Genomic DNA, 20,740 nt, shown 5'->3' with positions numbered 1-20,740 from the left:
ATGTACAAGTCAAAAGCTGCATCTCTGGAACTCGCTACATAATATTGCTTCTACTGTATTATGTAGTAGCCAAGAGATGCATCTCTGCCAGCCACAAATGATACTGCTACTATTATGTAGTAGCCCAGAGATGCATATCTCTGCCAGCCACAAATGATACTGCTACTATTATGTAGTAGCCCAGAGATGCATATCTCTGGCAGCCACAAATGATACTCTTACCAATACTTCCTACCTACCAATACCAATACACCTTCCCAGTACTTGGAATGTGACACCTAAATCACATTTCACATGCTTTATTGAAATAAATTTCCAATGAACTTCCCAAGTTTAAGTATATTGGGCCAACCCCACAGTTAATTCATGACATGCAAAAATATTGGCTGAATCTGAAAAATAGAACTTTTCAAGTACAATGAAAGTGAACCTGTCAGAGTCCTATTTATAAATCTTTAAGTTCACATTATGTACGGCAACACAACACACTACAACGCATACGGTAAGTCATTATGCTTGAATACACATTCTTAAACAGTCTAAGACAACTGCAAAATATGGAAACGTATATAATCTTCTGCAACAAAGTCTGCCGAAGGTAAACTGCCATGGTTTTAGTCACATGATGCAGAGACAGGTAATGTTGCCTCTCACTGCAGTTGCTCAAGATGTATACTGTTTCTATAATAAAAATAATACACCATAGAAAAAATCAATATTATAGAAACTTAAATTAACAATGGACTAGAAACTAAAAACAAAACATTAAATGAATGCATTGACACTATTCTACTACAACATAAACTTACAGAGTATTTTGTGCTGTTGTACTGAAGGCTCAAGTGGCTGCACGAAGTGTTCTGATTGGTCCAGAGAGCAGTGATGTCACAAAGTGAGAAGGGATTAAATAAGGCCATGCGTAAGTAACCAAAGGCTTGATATTCTAAAAACTCAAATCTGGGTACCATAGGGATTCATGAGAAAGTTGGGTATTTAGTATGCATTAAGAAACAAGAATTACTATTATAACTCTTTAAATTTTCATATTTAAACTAAACCTTGTAAGTATTTGTAAGACTTGAACGTATAAAGACGAGTTTTAACAAAACTGTAATTCTTGCTTGTTATTTTTACATTTTTATAAGATTATGTATAAATTCAATGAACAAAGTGTAAAGTGTAATAAAAACACACAATCCAAGCTTATTACTGGTATACAAATAAAATAATTACCATGCATAATATAGAATGCAAAGCCAAAGCCTGTCATTGGATGATTAATGGTCCTTAAAACATGACACACACTATTAATATTAGAGTAAATGCATTTTTTTGTGTTGGCTACTTGTAATAGCAAATTGATAATACATTGTAAGAAGTTGCATTAACAAACAATTGTGCATCAACCTATGAATCATGTAAGCAACCATCATGCTTCTGAAGCCAATCACATGCATGCTTGAAGGCAACGTACCTTTGAGACGTGATGCTTTCATTAGACGAAGAGAGAAGATCAACACTTGTTTGTGCTCTTATGCGTCGCTTAGGTGAATGCCTGCGTGGCGACCGATCCCAATGAGGAGGCTCAAGTCGACTCTTAACCGCTTCATTCTGCCCTGCAACCCCACTTCCACCAACTCCCTCAGTAGATGCAACACTTCCTATGCCTAGCAATGATTTAAGTCCCTTTCCTGGGGACCTCTTTAGTCGCTTTCGACCTAAGCGTTTGAGTGGGGAGGTAGATGCATGGGAGTCTGAATGAAGGACTTCTGATGATGGGCAATCATAGAGGCCATCCGAGTCTGTGTATGGTAACTCAGGCTTCCCACTCACACCAAAGAAGGCTGGATATATTCTTACTACACTAAGACGAGAATCACTAATGGGAGATTCACTACGAGAACTGACCGGGCTTAATCGGGCAGGCTTTTCAGTTAGGCAATCTTCTAATGATGATTCACTATGTAGTGAGGTATGGACCACAATAGCTGGCGGAGATCTGGCCAAGCGAGGTGATTCCTTAGGAAAAGAATGGCTAGAGGAGAGCAGCAATCTTTGTCGCTGTGCCTCTGCTTCATCCACACAGCCAATTTTTTGCACTTCGTTTCCCTGCATAACACTATCACTACACTCATCGTTAGTGTCCAACTCCAAAGCAGAATCGGCTTCTGGCTGGGAGACAGCAGGATCATCTGTAGTTTCAGAGTCTGTTCGGAGTAGTGGGGAAGGGGTAATGGTTATGGGGACAATTTCAGTTGGTGGAGATTTGAGCAGAGGTCGACGTTTTGATCTGTTTGGAGGAGTTACAGCAGGTGGAGGACTGGGAATTTGTAGGGCCCGGGGAGGTATTGATGACACAGAGGGAGTCGACGGTTCGTCTGGACACAGTGGATTGTTCGAGGAACACCGTGAAGGGCCTGGAGAATATGCAGAGCTATATCCAGATGAACTAAGATTAGATTCAGAGGCTCTTAAATCAACCCCTAGAAATGGACTGAGATAACAAGATGAAGGTCCACCACGCCGGCATCCGTTTGTGGGAGAGTCTGTGTCAGACTCAGCCTCACTGAGAATGCTAGTAACTGTGATGGCAGGGGCAGGATGCAAATCCAAAGATCCAGCCTTCTCTCGTTGTAGTGGATGCCGTCTTGGAGGAGGAACAGGAGGCTTGGAGGGCTGAGGTGCTTCAATATTGATCATTGGTACAAGGGGATACTGCTTTCTCAATGCAGGTGGTGAAGCTAATGTAACATTTAGTGTTGGTATTATAAGAGGCTGTGGTGGTGGTGAAGGTGACTGAGGATCATCATCAGCAGAAGAAACTGTAATGAGAGGAGCCTGAAGGATTCTACCCACGTCGACACTTTGCGATCGTGTTCGTGGTGCAGAGTCCCAGCGCACCTCATCAGTATCCTCCACTTTAATCACTGGAACAGTTACACTGATGCCCCCATATGCACCTCCGCCATCAGACGAGCTTTCCCCTTTTTCAGGGCAGAATTTAAGCAAATTAGCATTTGGAATATGCAATGGTGGAGGCTTTATTTTAACTTTAGGTGAAGATGCAGGTGAAATATTGGGTGATGTTACAGGAGAAGGAGTTCTTGATGAGAGTGAAGAAGAGGGTGTGACAGTAGCACCAGTGGGTGAGAGTGTCTCTGACCTGATGCTCGCATAGGGAAGGCTATGCAAGCTTTTCAGGGAAGTAAAGAAGATGCGGTGGTCTGGACCAGAGCTATCTGAACTGCTGCGCTCCACAGAAATGGACAAAGAAAATTCGGATTCAGTGTCTTCGCTATCTTTGTTGTCATTAGATTCTGAGCTTGTGCGTGGCTTGGGTCTGTATCTGCAGGGTGTGGGGAGTGGTGAAGGAACAGGTGTAGGCACAGGTGTGGGCAGTTCGGTGATGGGCGAGAGACAACGATGCTGATCGTTGGTAGGGACCTCCAAAGTGATGACAGGACCAGAGTGTTGAGTGGACCCTCCAGACCCTCCTGCAGACTGCACCTGCAAAACACAGGTATTTATTCTATTCATTCAATTTAGTACCAAATCAATGAACATGAAAATCCTTAGGCTGTGTTGTCAGATGTCTGAAGTGAATTATTTTAAGAAGTGCACTTTGAAATTCTGAATTAAGGGAAGCTATTTTTGAGAAAAATTAGAATGTCATCAGCTGGGAGTCATGTAATGTTAATTTCATAAACAGGGGATATGACTACTTCATAATAATGATAATTTGTTTTGTTGGTCACAGGAAGCCTGTGACTGCATGTATTTTAGGCTTGTATCAAGGTCCTGCCAAGGTCAAATTATTGACCTTCTCCAGTATGCAACCCCACAAAAGTTGCCAAACTCCTGGGTACCTATTTACTGTTACATCAACAGAGGCATTAGGGACTGGAACTATTCCTTTTTGGTTAGTCAGGGATCATTTCCAGTCCCTTTATTTCGGTCTTCAGAAACCAACAGTTCCAGTCATTTTAGTTTCTGTGGGGAGCCCCTTCGGCTCCCTAGAGCTATCCAGGCTGATATGCATCTCTTTAGAATTTGGCATCAGTTGATGTGGGTGGAGTTCTAGGCTTACCAGGGACCATGAGCCAGAACCTGGCCCCCTCAGAGAGGCCCAAGGAGCAATGGCCTGTAGAAATGCACATGTGATTTGGACCATTCTATATCTGCCATTGACTGGGACAGGCACCCAGAAAGGTAAGCGCCCCAAAACAAACCCCCCTATTCTGGTTAAAAACGCCAAAAATAGACAAACGAGTGGACAGAACTCCTCAATTGAAAACGAGCAAATGAGCATGACATCACATGAGCCACGCCGCATGTCTGCACAGCTCCCCCCCTCCCTGGGAGGGGGAAGGGAGAGCCCCAGACCCCCGTGCTGGCGATCCACACACCAGTTCTTCAGCTGATGTAATACGGCATGGTTGTGTGGCTCCAGCTCCAGACTCATGTGTTGTGCTGTCCTTTGGTTCAGTACTGCTCTTAAGGTAGCATGCAAGCTGGGAGTAATATTCGCAGGTACTCAGGCTGCATGTGCTTAGGGTCACCTTTCCTGAGTTCCCTGTAAGTACCGCCCTTTGGGCTTAGGGTTCTCTTCCACAGGTCACGTTGGGTCTAACTCTGTTGGTCTTTAGCTGCTCAGCGATTGACTGCACTGAGTGTTTGGAGGGGTTTCTTCCCTTGTTAACCTTGGGGTAAGATGTAGTTTTTGCACAGGTAGGGGAGCAGGCCTCTTGTGAGGTTTTTCTTTTTCTTTTTGCCTTGGGGGGTCTGCCTTGGTGTCACTCCCCCTGTTACATTAGGGTTTGACTTTGTTTGGTGGTACCCCCTGCTTCACCCTCATGAGTGGACACATCCCGGGGTTCAGTATTTGCAGTTTGTTTGGTCTTTTTGACTTGAGTCTATCACCATCTGTGTGGTGATCAGGTGGCTTCCTTGATGGTGTTCCACCTGCGGGCTTTGTCTCGGCGGCAGTATGAAGTTTCCTGGCGGCCCTTCCATTTCTTTTTGACTCTTCGTTGTTGTACTTCGCTTTCGGTTCCGATTGTTTTGTCCTTTCTCTCTTGGTTGTTTCAGGGCCATCATCTTATGATGAATACTGACACCTCATATCGTGCAGCATTGGCGGAGCCGCTGCAGCATAATTTCTGTACAGATGTTACTTCTGCGCTGTTTTGCAAGCTGTCTCATGCATTGTTTCACCTCTGGCCTGCTCATGCGCCGCCTGAGCTGTCCTGGTCTTTGGACAGAGTGCTCTCCTATCTCTCTTCTCCTCAGTTTCTTGTGGCCCATTCGGTTCAAGTCCTCTGGGGGTCGAACTGTGGAGCTTCATGCTTTTCTCCGGAGCAGAGGTTTCTGCTCTTTTGGTCGTGGTGATAGGTTTGTTTGTTTGCAGCCATCTCCTCCTTTTCTGGCAAAGAATGAGATTGCTGCTTTCCGGAGGGTCCCTTGGAGTAGTTGATGCTTGGTTGGTCAGGCTGGGGAGTGCATCATGTGTTGTGGTCAGTAGCAGCCCTCTGTCGTTATTTGCGCGCCACAGATTCTGTGTCCGGGGATACGCTTTGGGTTGATCCGGTTTTCCTTCTTTCCTGATCTAGGGTGCGGGTCCCTCAGGTTGTCTGCAGGGTTATTAAGTCTAGCCAACCTTTGGTCTATTCCTGTGCCCATGACTTTCGTAAGTTTGCTGCGCTTGCTACTGTCTTTGGTAACATGTCCTGGGCTGACATTCAAGCACGGGATTTTTGGCAGTTGAACAGGTTCCAGCTGCATGCTACCTTGTTAATGTTCCTGGGCCTAGTCAGGACTGTGTTGCTTTGGGTCAGCAGTTGCAGCCTGTCTCAAATTTGAGTTTAGATGTGAGCACCGACCACCTCCCGGGTAAGTCCCCTTTTATTTTCGTCTTTGGTGAAGTAGCTCCAGGCAAGACAGGCAAGAAAAGGAGAGCTGGCAGCTCCCTGACCCAATCCACAGGAGGCCAATGCCACCAAAAATATGGCCTGTGAAAAACAATCTTGAAACGATGGGGCTACCACAAACCGAGAGGAGAGGAAAGATAAGAGCACCCTGACCAAGGACCAGGGCAGCTCAGGCAGCACATGAGCAGGCTGGAAATGAAACAAACCACGAGAAAGCGTATGGAACGGGGAGGATGTGACGTCCACCCCAAACGCAAGCCAGAGCGGCTCTGCCAGCGCCCCACGATACGAGGCGACAGTAAGAAGCATCAATTAACGGTCTTAAAAAACAAAGAAAGGACAAGACAGCCCGATGCGAAAGAGAAGACAACATACGAAGAGCAAGAAAAAGGCTAAAAGAAACGCCACGAAACTACATACTGTCGCCGAGATGAAGCTCGCAGGGGGGACGACACCCTCAACGAAGCCACTTTATCACCATAGAGATGGGAATACACCCGCGTCGAAAGACCAGATACAAAGAGCCAAGGAGAAGGCCGAACCAGCCACGTACCAGACTGGTCTGACCTGCCGAAAGAGGCGTAGCCACACGAAATGCCCCAGGTTCGGACACCGATCAAGCAGCATCTGAAAACAAAGCTGGGCCAGCCACCAAGGGGCCACAAGGACTACTTACCTCGGGAAGGACTCCAAACAAGCCAGAACCCAAAGCAACAGCTGGACCAGAGGAAGAGGTAAAGGTAACTCCACCTCAAACAGTCCTGCCGAAAGGCATCCATTGCAAAAGCCTCATAGGCGGGAAAGGGCGCTACATAGAATGGGAGACACTGAGACCACACCGACGCGAAGATGTCCACATCCGGGAGTCCGTACGTCCGACAGCCAATGAAACGAATCAGCGACGACCGGCCAATCCATGAACAGAGGAATGAACTGAGACAGGCCAACCGACAGGACGTTGAACACTTCCTGGACATGAACCACACGGAGAGCCAAACCCCGAGAATCTAGCAGACGAGCCACTTGAAGGGACCAATCCCAAAGAGGCAAGGACCGAAGAGAACCCTCGCGATTCCAGCAAGGAACCATCGGAGAACAGTCCGAATGGAGCCGGACAGGAGAGTCCCGAGTGAACCGAACCCTCCAAAGCGCAAACCAGACAGCCACGAACTCCCGAACCGTGCTGTGAGCCCGACGGAAGGATGGACCCCCCACTGTCCCAGGCTGGCCTAGTGAGCACTGGTCACAAAGCCCCAGCTGAGAGACGACCCATCCATGAACACATCGAGTGAAGGCTCCAGGAGGCGCCAAGACACCCCAAAAATGGGGTGCCTTGGCACCCCATTTTTTATTTTGGGCAAAACGCAAATGTTTTTGGGCACGGAATCCCAAAAATCCGAAGAGGAAGCCAGCTCACAGCACTAACACAAGGTCGTCGGAAGACAAACCCAACGATCGTATGAGAGGCGGAAGGGGCGTCCTCGAAGGAACCAAAACAGACACCGAAGCCAAACCCGACCCGACAGGTAGACCAGCACTGCGAAGTACAGACTCCTGCACAACCGCTCAAGCAACCGCCAAGTGACCCAGGACCCCCTCAGAAACATCTGAAGGTGGGACCACAGCTGCAGCAACACATCTGGAGAGACACAAAAAGCAGTCCAAGAGTCTGAACAAACCAGGTCCGAACCCGGGACGGAACCAAATGGAATATCCTCCAGTTCACCAGGAACCCAAACCCGGCGATCTGGAAAGAACCACATCCCTGGCGAGCAGACAAGTGAACCGACTGGGAGCCCACACCAGCCAGTAGGCCAGAAAACCGAATCCCGAACAGACGCAGACAGGTCACCAAGATCCGGTAAAGGTGCGTAAATACACTAAGTGCCAAGTACAAATTAGGGAAGGCAACCAGTCCTGGAACCCTGGAGAGGAACGTGCCAAGAAGTGACCTAAAGGTCCAGGGACACCATCCAGGTACCCAGACCTAACAGAAGCCAGACCAGAGACAACAGTCATCCAAAGAGGGGGCAAAGAATCCAGGGCACAGACTTAACAAGCCCAGAAGAACCGCAGAGCGATTAACCCTCAAACCGCTAGGGGCCCAAATGGAATTAACACCCACAGGTGCAACAAAAACAAATCCAAAAAATTCTTTCGTCTTATAGAAGTGTTCATTTTTGTTCCCTGATCACGGAAAAAAAAAAAATGTAGGTGGCATATTTTAGCCACAATAGGGTAGGGAAGTCTGGCAAAAAAGGGGCGTTGACAGCCTTCACCAGACGAGGTCTACTCTGCCTGAGCTGTCAGATGGCAGTTGCCACAAATATATTATAACCTAATTATTTCAATGTCTCTGATTTTTTCTTAGTTTTTTGCAGTAATATTATTCCATACAGTGACTTGTGGTATATTTATATAATAAAATGTGTGAACCATCGCTGTACTCAAAATTATGGTGTGCATATTAGTGATTCAATTATTATGTTCCTAAAACAATAAACAAATAGTTTTGCTGTTGTTACACTATATACACAGGTTATATATAAGTATCTGCATGTTTTGTTCACCATAACAAACTACTAAGTTGGTCTTGTGAGTCAAAAAGCAGCGAGGAGTGACCGCCACATACCAGCCAGCCACTCGTTACCATTCCCTCCCTCAACAACACCTCACCCTCATTCTTCTCCCACAATACGGCTTTTGCATTTATTCACTATACACAGATGTTATATATACATATTTACATGTTTTGTTCACCATAACTGTACATCTAAGCTTGTATGGTGAGTAGAGGCACAAAGACGTAGCTACTCACACAGTCAGCTGGTGACGGCCGCCCTCAAGGCCAGACGCACTAATATTTGTCCTCCAACAATATTGTTTGTGGTGTTATTACGCTATATACACACATTATATATAAGTATCTACCTGTTTTATTCACCATACCTGTACAAATAAGCTGGTATTGTGCCCAAAGACCATAGTGGCCACCAGTAAACAACATGACAAGTCGTGCAGACGACGCATCTCCCTCACCAAAATGGTGGCTCCCAATCTACTCTTCTTGCTGTTATCTCACACTATACACATGTTATATATAAGTATCTACATTTGTGTTCACCATAGCGAACCACTAAGCTGGTACGGTTAGTGTAGTCAATAAAAGGTGGCCACACACAGTCAGAAGACGACGCCACAACCCGCATTCCAACAGCCTTACTCCCTCCATGGAGCACAGCGCTAAATATCACCACAATCCTACTATTATCAGAATCCTGGTCAGTTTTATCACAGTCAGGGGTCTTCTATAATACTATCATCGCTAAATAATAGCAGTATCATGTATATTATGGCATTTGTAGGTGATGCTGTGGTCAAAAGCTGAACAGCGGTGCTGTGAGCTCGTGCTGCGTGCGCCAGCCTTGGTGGCTTGCTCTTTACTGACGCTCTAACACCCAAGAATGTTGGCCTGGATTTTTTTTCTAGGTGGCATCTGGCAACTATTGGTCGTGGCTGTACTATAGCTGCCCCTATCCCAGGCGGGGCGTTTAAATTATAGCGCTAGACACGAAAGCATATATAAATGATGTGTGCGGTTTCGATTTTGTCACTGATATCATATATATATATATGATATGTGCGGTTTAAGGGTTAAGGCCAGCATCAGCATTGGAACAGGCAGGAACCCCAGAAGGATGGAGCGGATCGACCATGTGTCCCCTGACCGCTCGACCACAGCATTGCCTAAAAATATCAAAATATATATGTAACTGCTATAATTTAGCGATGATAGTATTACAGAAGACCACCATGACTATGAAGAAAATGATCAGTATTCTAATAATAGCAGGATTGTGTGATAATTAGCATTGTATGGTGGGAGGAGTAATCTTGGTAAAGGAGGGAGGTTGTGTCGTCTGCTGACTCCGTGTGGCAACCTGTTATTGTCTTGACCAATCATACCAGCCTAGTGGTTCGCTATGGTGAATACATATGTAAATACTTATAACACGTGTGTATATAGTGTAATAACAGCTAAAGGAGTATGTTCGGAGGAGCCATTTTGGTGAGGGAGGTGGTGTCGTCTGCTGGCTGGTATGTGACTTGTCATGCTGTGTAGGGTGGTCACTGTGCTCTTTGGGCACTATACCAGCTTAGTTATACAGTTATGGTAAACAAAACATATACTTATATATAATGTGTGTATATAGTGTAATAACAGCAAAAACAGTTTGGTGGGAGGAGGAATATTGGTGAGTAAGGTGTTGGTGAAGGAGGAAGAGAGGTGGTGTCTGCTGCCTGGTGTGTGGTGGCCACTCTTGTTGTTTGGACTCGCCATAGCAACTTAGTGGTTCATTACGGTGAACAAAACATGCAGATATTTGTATATAATGTGTGTGTATAGTGTAATAACAGAAAATGTATTTGTTTATTGTTATATGAACATAATTGAATCATAAAGAAAAAATCAGACATTGAAATAATTAGGTAATAATAATTTTGTGGCAACTTCCGCCTGACAGCATGATTGGAACAGACCGCCTCCAACACTTACTCTGTCAACGCCTCAATTTTGCCACTTCCTCAGCCTATTGCGGCCAAAATATGTCACCTACAATATTTTGTATTATTTTTCCCATGATCAGGAAACACATTTTAAAAATCTTATAAGTGGTGTTGCAGGCTATAACCCCAAGTGCCTCCCAAGGGTTAAGAACCCTTTTAAGAAACTGACATTATTGTCAGTTTCTTAAAAGACATTATTGGTTACAAATAGGTAATTATGCACATGAAGAGCATCATCTAAGTATAATTACCTGCACCTGAAGAGCCCCCGGAACAGTGAGTGTGTCTTGCTTTTGAGGCAGTGCCTTTTGTGGTGTGGTGGGGGTGGTTGAAGGTGATGGATGAGATGAAGAATCATCAAACTCAGAACCGTGAGGGCTGGAAGGATTGGATGATGGACGACCAGATCCCCCTGAAAGTTTGAAAATATTGCTGTCAGCTTCCAATATAATCATTGTGGATAAAGTGGCTCCTTTCATCTGATATTTGTTATAATTGAAAGAATGCGATTGCATGCTCTAAACTGATATGATTGTATATTGAAAAAAAATGACAATGAAGGTACTGTATTTAACTTCACTAATATTCTGTTCAGCACCACATTAATTTGAGCTGAAAAACACATTAACAAAAAAATAAATTAACAAAAAAGCCAGTGTTGAATGTAATGAAATGCCATTTTCTGGGTGAGTCCCGGAGGCTCCCCGGAGCTATCCAGGCTGAATGGATATGTATATCTTTCTGGCATCAGTCAATGCATGGAGTTCTTGCCTACCGGGAACCACAAGCCAGAACCTGGTCCCCTCTAGAGGGGCACGAGGAGCAATGGCCTATAGAGATCCCCCCTGTGGTTGGGAGCATTCTATGTCTGCCATCGACCCGGACAAGCACCCAGAAAGGTAGGTGCCTCAAAACAAAACCCTTATTCTGGTAAAACTATTGTGAACGAAGGCCAAACAAGTGGACAGAACTCCCCAAACAAAAATTAGCAAACTAGCATGATGTCATCATGTCACAGCGCCGCTGTCTGCGCAACCCACCCCCCCTCCCTAGGACCCTAGGATGGGGAAGGGGGAGCCCCCAGACCCACCTGCCAGCAACCCAACCTTCAGTTCTTAAGCTGGATGTCAAAACGCAAGAAAAACTCCGCCGACCGAAGGGAGGGAGGGATGCCATGGAGCCTCCGGGACTTGCCCAGAAAATGGCGTTTCATTACATTCAACACTGGTTTTCTGGGGGAAGCCCAGTCAGCTCCCCAGAGCTACCTCACCATAGATAAGGAAAACAGGGAAGGCTCCGGGAGGCAAACACCATGTCCCCTAATGTAAAACATGACCACAGACTAAAAGAAAGGACCTTGCCAATGACCCGGGAGACCCGAGCTCCAGAACAGGAAGGAGGGAAGTAAAGAAATCCGGGCAAACCAAAACGTGTCCACAGCCCCAGAGGCCAAGACAGAGAACAGCGAAGAGCCACACACACTGCCGCTGAGACGAAGCACGCAGGCAGGAGACCAACAACAAAGCCACCAGCGCCCCCACAAGCGATGAGAACACGAGACAAAAACTCCAGACGTGAAGACTCGAGGGGAAGAACGAACTAGCCCCATACAGGGCTGGACCGATCCGCAAAAAGAGTTGGAGCCACAGGAAGCCCCCTCAGGATTGGAGCCAAGGAAAGCAGAGCCCCAAACAAGGCTGGCAAAAATCAGAGGGAACGGCCGCCAGGAAACCAGAAACCTAATCCTGGCTAGCCAAAAAGGAACCAACCCGGACGAGCAGAAACCCCCCGTCCGGGAGGAATCCCCCCCCAGGACCCTGGAAGGACCAACAAGGCTAGAAACCGAAGAGCCAGGGTGTAGGCAGAGGCCAACAAGAAAACCGAGCACCACAAACTAAAACACGAGACGCGAAAAAAAGAGAAAAGCGAAAAGCAGTGACCCTGCAACCCTAAGCAGCAGCGTAACCAGCTCCAGCAGGGAAGGAGGAGGCACACATCACAGAGGTATACAGGAGGAGAACTACTCAGGACGTGTACCGCAAGAAAACAAAAACGCACGTTCCGGAAAAGAACAAAAGAAAATTGTCCGGCTTGAATTCCGAAGCCAGCCGGAATCCAAGCTACCCCTGTCCCAAGAAAAAGAACCAGGAGGGCAGGAGCAGTTGACCGGAAGTCCACAACCTTTCGCAGACACTGTAACAAGGGAGAACAAGGAAAGAGTGATCTCGGTACCAAAACTGAACACTGGGGTAGTCCAAAATCCGGGAACTTAACATGGACAGAGGCCCACCCTGGTACTTAACAACAGTAAAGCAAATAAGCACCAAGATACACAGCCAACTGTAGCACAGAGGGGTAGAAAAACAAATAGGCAAGGAAAAGACCGGAATACGGACCAAGTAGCAGCCGGCAACTCAATGTACACGACCAACCACAACGTGTGGTGTGGGAGTTCGCACATACACAGAAGGACACCATGGAAATCAGGGTGCACCCAGGCACCGAAGATAGGCCAGGAAGGAGTGTCCAGAGACCAGAGACCAAGTCAAGGAAAGAGGACACAAACACGGACCGAGGGAACGAAGGAGTGTTCAAAGATCGAGAAAAGACTCGGGTACCGAAAAACGAAACAAAAAGCCCCAAAATGCGGGGCAGTGCCCCACAGTACAACAAGAACAAGAAACACAGACAAAGTAGTCACTGTAAGACACACGCAAAGTGTCCAAGCAAAACACACAATACCTAACACCCTTGTTAGGAGCCAATGATGCTACCCCTGTCAAGTGGGGAAGTGACAGGGTAGACAAGGATGGACCAGGGAACACGGGTGGTACACGCACAAGGGGACACAGGAGGAAGCCGAGAACCCAAATGAGCCACAGACACACAGAAAGAACTGTTTCAGAGTCAGTAGTCAGTAAGTGGAATGCACCAGGAAGGGATGTGGTGGAGGCAGACTCCATACACAGTCGCAAATGTAGAGAAGTTAAAACACAGTAGGCTCAGGAACCTGTACACCTGATGATTGACAGTTGAGAGGCAGGACCAAAGAGCCAGAGCTCAACCCCTGCAAGCACAACTAGGTGAGTACAACAAGACTAGTACCACACCAGCACCCGGCCGACAAATTTGCCAGACAGTACAATCTCACCTGCAAAACAGACACCACCGTGTTATGACACAGCTGAGCCGTATAATGTAACATGAGCATCCCTAGTGGAGAACGTCCAGAGGTGTGTGCCCAGTAGGAGAAGATGAGGTGCATGCAGGACAGAGGCGGATGAGGCACCACTCAGCGCCGCCCCACACTGGCTTCAGAACACCAAGTATCCAGGGGTCATGACCAGAAAGAAGAGGAGTGAAAATGGTGTAGAATCCGCAAGCAAGAATGTGCAACTCTCACACACGTGTACACTGCCCAGAAACAAACTGATCACCCCGGCCCCAGCGCCCGAGGTAAGAACCGCACCACCCATCTTCCGGGCAGCGTGGCTTGTACACCAGTCATATGTAAACATATCGTACATACACCATCAAGGTGTACGTACATACGTACAAAGCAAGGAAACGAATACAAGGAATATTGAAATAGGAAAGGGAGATGATGTGAATACAAAATAAGGACTGGAGAGAAACCTCACCAGAAGTCAACAGATGTCCCAAGAACATCGGAAGTACCAAAGAGGTTCACAAACCAAAGAAAACCGTGACAAACTAGCACAAGCACACGGAAGCACATATGGGCCTAAAGACCCCCAGACCAAGGGACGTGCAAGGCTCACAAAATGAATAGAATATCAATGCGACATAAGCGCGAAAAAAGTGAGGAAAGGGGGGAAAAGCACCCCCAGGAAGGACGGAACTGAACCCAGGGAGGGGTAGACCCGAAACCAACACGAATCCACAGGGGGAAGGGAAACCCAACTCTGAGGAACTGCAAAACCCTAAGCGGGGCAAAACGGGGCCTAGGCCCCCCAGGTAACCCCTCCCAAACCCCGGGAACCCCCTACGGCAGGACCCGAGGCCGAGTCGTTCTCCTCAAAGCCCCAGCCCCACAAGTAAAAGCCGGGGCAGCCGTACAAAACACTAAGGAAGAGAGCCCACTGGTCAGACCCATACAGCACGGCTGGAGGAACAGGCTCGATTGCCTCCGCCACCACCCCAGAAGAGGAAAACCCCCAGAGACTGTCCGAGTCTCAACCCATCCAGACCCCGCCCCAACCCCGAAACCTGCCAGACCGAAACGTCCAGAGCCAGAAGCAAGGAGAAGGAAGTATGCACAACAGAAGGGGAAGGACGAGGAGGAGTGGACGGAACCGGAACCGAAGCGACTCCACCCCAATGTCGAGACCCCCATAAACAAAAATGGGGCAGTCACGGGGCATCCGGGGCCGCAACCAACCTAGAGCGTTGCAGCAACCTAAATCTAGCATGCAATGCCGCAGCTGCCTGCACCTGCACATCACTATCAGTGGCTTGGGTGAACGGGAACACGTACAGACAACACACATCGCACGACTCAGGGTCAAAACAATCATCAACCCAACAGGCAGCATGGCAGAGGCAAAAAAGGCGAGTGTCACCCTGAGACAAGAGGACAGAACCTTCAAACTCGTAAGACGCGAGAGGGGACTCAAGGGTCACATCCATCGGACCACGTAGCCCCAGTTGGGTTTTCCAGGGCCCTTAGCCATGGTTACACACGCTAAGGGAAGCCCAGGCAGGGTACTGCAAACCGGCACCCAAGTCTACCAAACAAACTGCTTAAGCTGAACCCTCGGGATATGTCCACTCACAGGGGCCTAGCGGGGACGATCACCAAACACACAAATATTGATACAGTGGCACCTCGTTTAACGAGTGGCTCTATCTACGAGCATTTCGAGTAACGAGCGAGCCACTCGCAGCAAATATGTCTCTATTGGCGAGCTTCACCTCTATTAACGAGCAAAACCACATGGTGCTTCCTAGCATCTCGCGGGTTCTCGCAAATTCTCTGATGCCTCTGACACCAGTGTTGTTGTTGTAACGCGCACGACAAGCATCCCTTTGCATTTATTTGTGCTTTTCTTTGTTTTTGTGGTTTTGTGACTACAATTTGTCACGCACAATGTCACCAAAGAAGCTGCTTGCTAAAGATAGTGTTGTCAAGAGGAAGAAAGACACAATTACTGTAGATTTGAAGAAGGAAATTATAGCAAAGCATGAGCGTGGTGTCCGTGTAACTGATCTCACAAGAGAGTATGGCAGGTCCTCATCAACAATTTGCACCATTAGTAGGGGATGAGGAGGTAAGGGAGGATGCTGCCTCTTCCAGTGAGATCAGGGAAGTGTTGGGAATGTTTGAAAAGGTGACCGCATTCTTGGAAAAGCATCACCCTGATAAAGCAGGGACAACCCGGTGTGTGAACATGTTTAATGACAATTTGCTGTCTCGTTTTAAGGACATCCTAAAACAAAGACAAAAGTAATTGTCAATAGATACGTTCTTTGCAAAAGTAGAGAAAAGAAGAGCTAGTGATAGTGAACCACAACCCGGTCCCAGTGGGGTGAAATTCCCAAGAAGAGAGAGCCCGCCTGAGTCAGAGGTGGATTCTCCATCCACACCATAACCCCGCTCCTCCTTCCTACCTCCCCCATCGTCTCCCTCATGCCAGCAACGACTCTTCATAAGGTAAACATGAAAACAGTACAACAAAACATTTATAATTACATGTGCAGTATTTACATTATTACATTTACATTTATGTATTTACATTATAAAATGTCATACAAGTATGGATGTTTTTAGGAGTGGAACGGGTTAAATTTATTTCCTTTATTTTAAATGGGAAATTTCTTAACATTTTGGCTCGGTAACGACGCAGCATTGCAATGTTCTTTTACTCGGGGATAGTCCGGTAACAACGCAGCATTGCGTCGTTTCCAGCGGCAAAATGGCGGCGGCTTTGGGAGGGTTGCGCCGTGGTTTGGGATATTATATGCATATACACCTGTAGGGAATTTCATTGCGAATACATTGATACCAAAATGAAAGACCTAAGACCAGAATTGAGGTAGCAAAGTTGAAAAAGAGTATACCCATTTTATTGCTCTCTATTAGCGCTCACTGCGGTAACGCACCATCACTTTCTTTGTTTTCTGTGGGTGGGACGCCGGGCTTTTGGACTTTATATTTGCATATACTCCTGTAGGGAATTCTATTGCAAACACAATGACACAAAAATGAAGGATCTATTACGAGAATTGAGATGTCCAAAGTGAAGAGAGTGTACACATTTTATTGCTCTCGTGCGCTCCCGGGTAACACACATACACTTTCTCGCCTGGCTTTTGGGCTTTATATGCATTTAGTCCTGTAGAGAATTCTATTGCAAACACATTGATACCAAACTGAAAAACCTAGGACAAGAATTGAGATGACAAAGTTGAAGAGAGTATACACATTTCGGTATGACCGCATGCTCTATTGTAATGAGGGGCACCTTGGGGTGGTGCAGCGCTCTCTTTCTGGTAACTTTCATCTTGTCGGCGTGTGGAGCGCGCCAATGTTTTTGACATTATATGCATATACGCCTGTTGGGAATTCTATTGTGAACACATTGATGCCAAAATGAAATACCTAGGACGAGAATTGGGGTAACCAAAGTGAAAAGAGTGTACACATTTTATCGGTCTTGCGCGCTCCCGGGTAAAACGCTCTCACTTTCTCTGCTTATTGCGGATGGTATGCTGGGAATATGGACTCAATATGCCTTTAGTTTTGTAGAGAATTCTATTGCGAACACAATGATACCAAAATGAAAGACCTAGGACGAGAATTGAGGTGACCAAAGTGAAGGGAGTGTAAACATTTTATCGCTCTTGAGCCACGCTCACGGATAACATGCTCTCACTTTCTCTGTTTCTTGCAGATGGTACGCCAAGCATTTGGACTTTATATGCCTTTCATCCTATAGAGAATTCTATTGCAACACATTGATACCAAAATGAAAGACCTAGGACGAGAATTGAGGTGACCAAAGTAAAAGGAGTGTACACATTTTATCGGTCTTGCGCGCTCCCAGGTAACACGCTCTCACTTTCTCTGTTTGTTGCCGATGGTATGCTGGGCATTTGTACTTAATAGGCCTCTAGTCCTGTAGAGAATTCTATTGCAAACACAATGATACCAAATTGAAAAACCTAAGACGAGAATTGAGGTAACAAAGTTGAAAAGATTATACACTATTCAGAATTACTGCGCTCTTCCGCGGAATGCCCAAACCCACCCGGAGTAGTGCGGCGCAAGTGTGCCCAGAGCATCAAAGTGTTAAGATGAGTTTTCCACATAACAAGCTCGGTGCCAGAACGGATTAAACTCGTTAATCGAGGTGCCACTGTATATAAATATATATACTCCAAAAACAGTGATGGGGGACCACAAAGACAGACCCCCACCAGGCAGAAAACAAAAACAAAATAAAAACCCGCAAGAGGTACCCAGGCGGAGCAGAGCCGGCCGCTGTTATAGGTGAAAACTAGCTGTTCAGTACCCCCGTGCCCCTACCAGTGACGAAAACTACCCCTACCCAGAGACAAACAAGGGTAAGGAAACCCCAGCTGACCCCAAGGACAGCCAAGTATCGAGCAATAAATGGCACAGCGGAGGTAGATCCCGAGGTGAATTGTGGAAGGAGGCCCCAAGCCCCCAAGGGCAGTACTTACAGGGCACCTAGGGAAGGGAACCCAAGGCACATGCAGCCAGAGTACCATGGAATACGTCTCCCGGCTCACGTACCACCTGTAGAGACAGCCCACACTACAAGGCACAGAGATGAAACAAAAACCAGAGCCAGAGGCACAACCACATCAGACTTCAATCAGCCTAAGAACTGAAGGTTGGGTATCAGGCAGGTGGGTCTAGGGCTCCCCTTCCCCCTCCTGGGAATAGGAGGTTGTGCAGACCTTCGGCCTTCGGTCAAAATAGTTTTACCAGAACAGGGGTTTGTTTTGGGGCGCCTACCTTTCTGGGTGCCGGTCCCGGTCAATGGCATAGATTTTAGATTTAGATTTAGATTTTTTATTCAGGTAAAGGTACATACATTGAGTTACATACATAATATTGGATTTAAAGATAGAGATAGTGCATACAATACCTAAAGCCACTAGTACTCATAGCGTTTCGCGCAAGGTGAGAGGGGAAAAAACCAGTGTTGAATGTGATGAAACGCCATTTTCTGGGTGAGCCCCAGAGGCTCCCTGGAGCTTATTGGGCTAATGTATGTTATATTAGACCAGGACATTAGCTACAGAGTTCAGACCTACCAGGGACCAGCGCCAGAACCTGGCCCCTTCAGACAGGTTTCAGGGAGCAATGGCCCTGGAAAACACCCTTGTGGTTGGGGTTTTCCTTATCTGCCATCGACCGAGGTCAGGCACCCAGAAAGGTAGGCATGACAAAACAAACCCCACATGGTAAAAAACTAAAACAAAAAACCGAACAGAGAGGTAGAAACTCGCTACAATCCCATGGAAACAAGCAAACATCACACTTTACTACCGGGCCGATCGTCCATGCAGCCCTCCCCGCCCCGAGAGGGGGAGGGGGGGAGCCCCGGAATACCGCGCCGGCTGCCAAGCTTCAGTTCGGAAGCTAAGCTTCAACCAACGCGAAAAAAGCACATCGAAGTACAGACTCCCGCACAACCGCTCGAGCAACCCGGGACCCCCTCATGCACAGCCGAAGGCGGGACCACAGCCGCAGTTACACTTCTGGAGGGAAAGACAACGAGTGGCCCAATAGCCCTAATCTCAAGGCCCAGGTCCGAACCCGGGACGGAAACAGATGGAATGGCCTCCAGATCACCAGGAAACCAAACCCGGCGATCTGGAAAGAACCACACCCCTGGCGAGCAGACAAGCAGACCGACTGGGAGCCCACACCAGCCAGTCGTCGAGGTAGGCCAGACACATAATCTCAAGCAGTCTCAGACAGGGCACCAAGATCCGGTAAAGATGCAAAAATTACACCAAGTGCCAATAAATGACCTGGAGGTCAAGGGCCACCATCCAGGAACCCGGCCCCAACAGAAGCCGGATAGGAGACAACAATCCTCCGAGGAGGGCATAGAAACCAGGGTGCAGACTGAAGAAGTCCAGAAGAACCGCAGATTCGAAGGCCCATGTCTGCAAAGAGCAGACGGGAACCCCAGAAGGATGGGGCGGATCGACCACGCCCAACGCACCCACCAAGATGACATGACGAAGTGCAGGGGAAGAAGCCCACCCCGCCAGCTCTGAACCCCCCAAAGGGGGAGAAGCCATCCACCGCCGCCACCAGAGGCCGGAAGACAACCAAAAGCGCCTACCAACAGCAGGACCATACGAGAGTCAACAGAGCAAGCTGCTTTCCCAGCGCCCCGTCAACAGAGAAGAGAACAGAGCCCCTTACGAAAAAAAAAAAAAGTACACATACACATATATACACATCATGTATATACATATACACATACACACAAGGTATGTGACACACACATGTGCGTATGCACATACACATGTGCACACACACGCACAGTGTACACATATACATGCGTACACATACACGTGAAAAGAAAATTACAAGCCGCCGACCAGTGTGCAGAGCACACGCCGGCCAAGCAAAGAAGGCACAAAACTGCATCAAAAGGCTCACCTCGACAAAACCTCAAAGTCCCAGCATAACCCAAAAAGATCAGCCTGCAAGCCAGGAAGACCCCGGAACTCCAGAAGGCAGAAACCGGGTCACACACGAGGAAACAAAGCCCCCAGAACCCACAAAGGGGCCCAAGAGGAAGAAACTTCTGGAATGAAACCAAAGAACCCAAAGGAACCCGGAATCGAACCAGAGGGAGGCCAAACCACCACATTTTGCCAGCGGAGAAACACCACAGAAAGGCAAAGCACAGCTCCCAGACAGAACCCCCTGGGAAAACGGTCATAACAGACCAAAAACCGAGGGACAAGGTGTGGGAGCAAGCATAACAGCCAGGGACACTGAGCCCAAACCCAAAGGCCCAGACCCAAAACAGACAAAATGGAAAACCCCGTATAAAATCAACACTCAAACGTTCCCAGAGGAACAGGAAACGGGCAGAAAACACCAGAAAAGCAAAGAAAGGACAACAGGAGAATAAAACCCCTGAAAAAAGGTGAAAACTCACTCAAGAAGCTCGCTTGCACACCCAGTCTCATGTAAACAAACTGCAACGCCACCCTGGTAGCCA

At 47.3% G+C, this 20,740-nt stretch overlaps 1 protein-coding gene across 13 annotated transcripts in view; it reads right to left on the bottom strand.

Moving 5' to 3' along the window:
- The window catches only part of LOC123767372 (uncharacterized), a 648,238-nt gene that overhangs the window by 81,985 nt on the left and 545,513 nt on the right, over positions 1-20,740 (bottom strand). For 12 of the 13 annotated variants that reach the window (XR_011224571.1, XR_011224570.1, XR_011224572.1 and 9 more), the window contains 2 exons: positions 10,748-10,908; positions 1,475-3,507 (listed from right to left, as the gene is read on the bottom strand). Coding sequence is in view for 10 of the 13 variants with exons in the window: in XM_069312920.1 (XP_069169021.1) it covers positions 1,475-3,507; positions 10,748-10,908 (2,194 nt within the window). In the remaining 3 variants the exon portion in view is untranslated. Of the gene's footprint in view, positions 1-809; positions 861-1,474; positions 3,508-10,747; positions 10,909-20,740 lie in introns of all 13 variants that reach the window. The other variant, XM_069312930.1, reaches the window with a different exon arrangement.

The sequence above is a fragment of the Procambarus clarkii genome, chromosome 74 (genome assembly GCF_040958095.1).
Source record: "Procambarus clarkii isolate CNS0578487 chromosome 74, FALCON_Pclarkii_2.0, whole genome shotgun sequence".
NCBI lineage: Eukaryota > Metazoa > Arthropoda > Malacostraca > Decapoda > Cambaridae > Procambarus > Procambarus clarkii.
The sequence above is the reverse complement of the archived record's forward strand: the minus strand, read 5'-3'. Positions and strand labels throughout refer to the sequence as shown.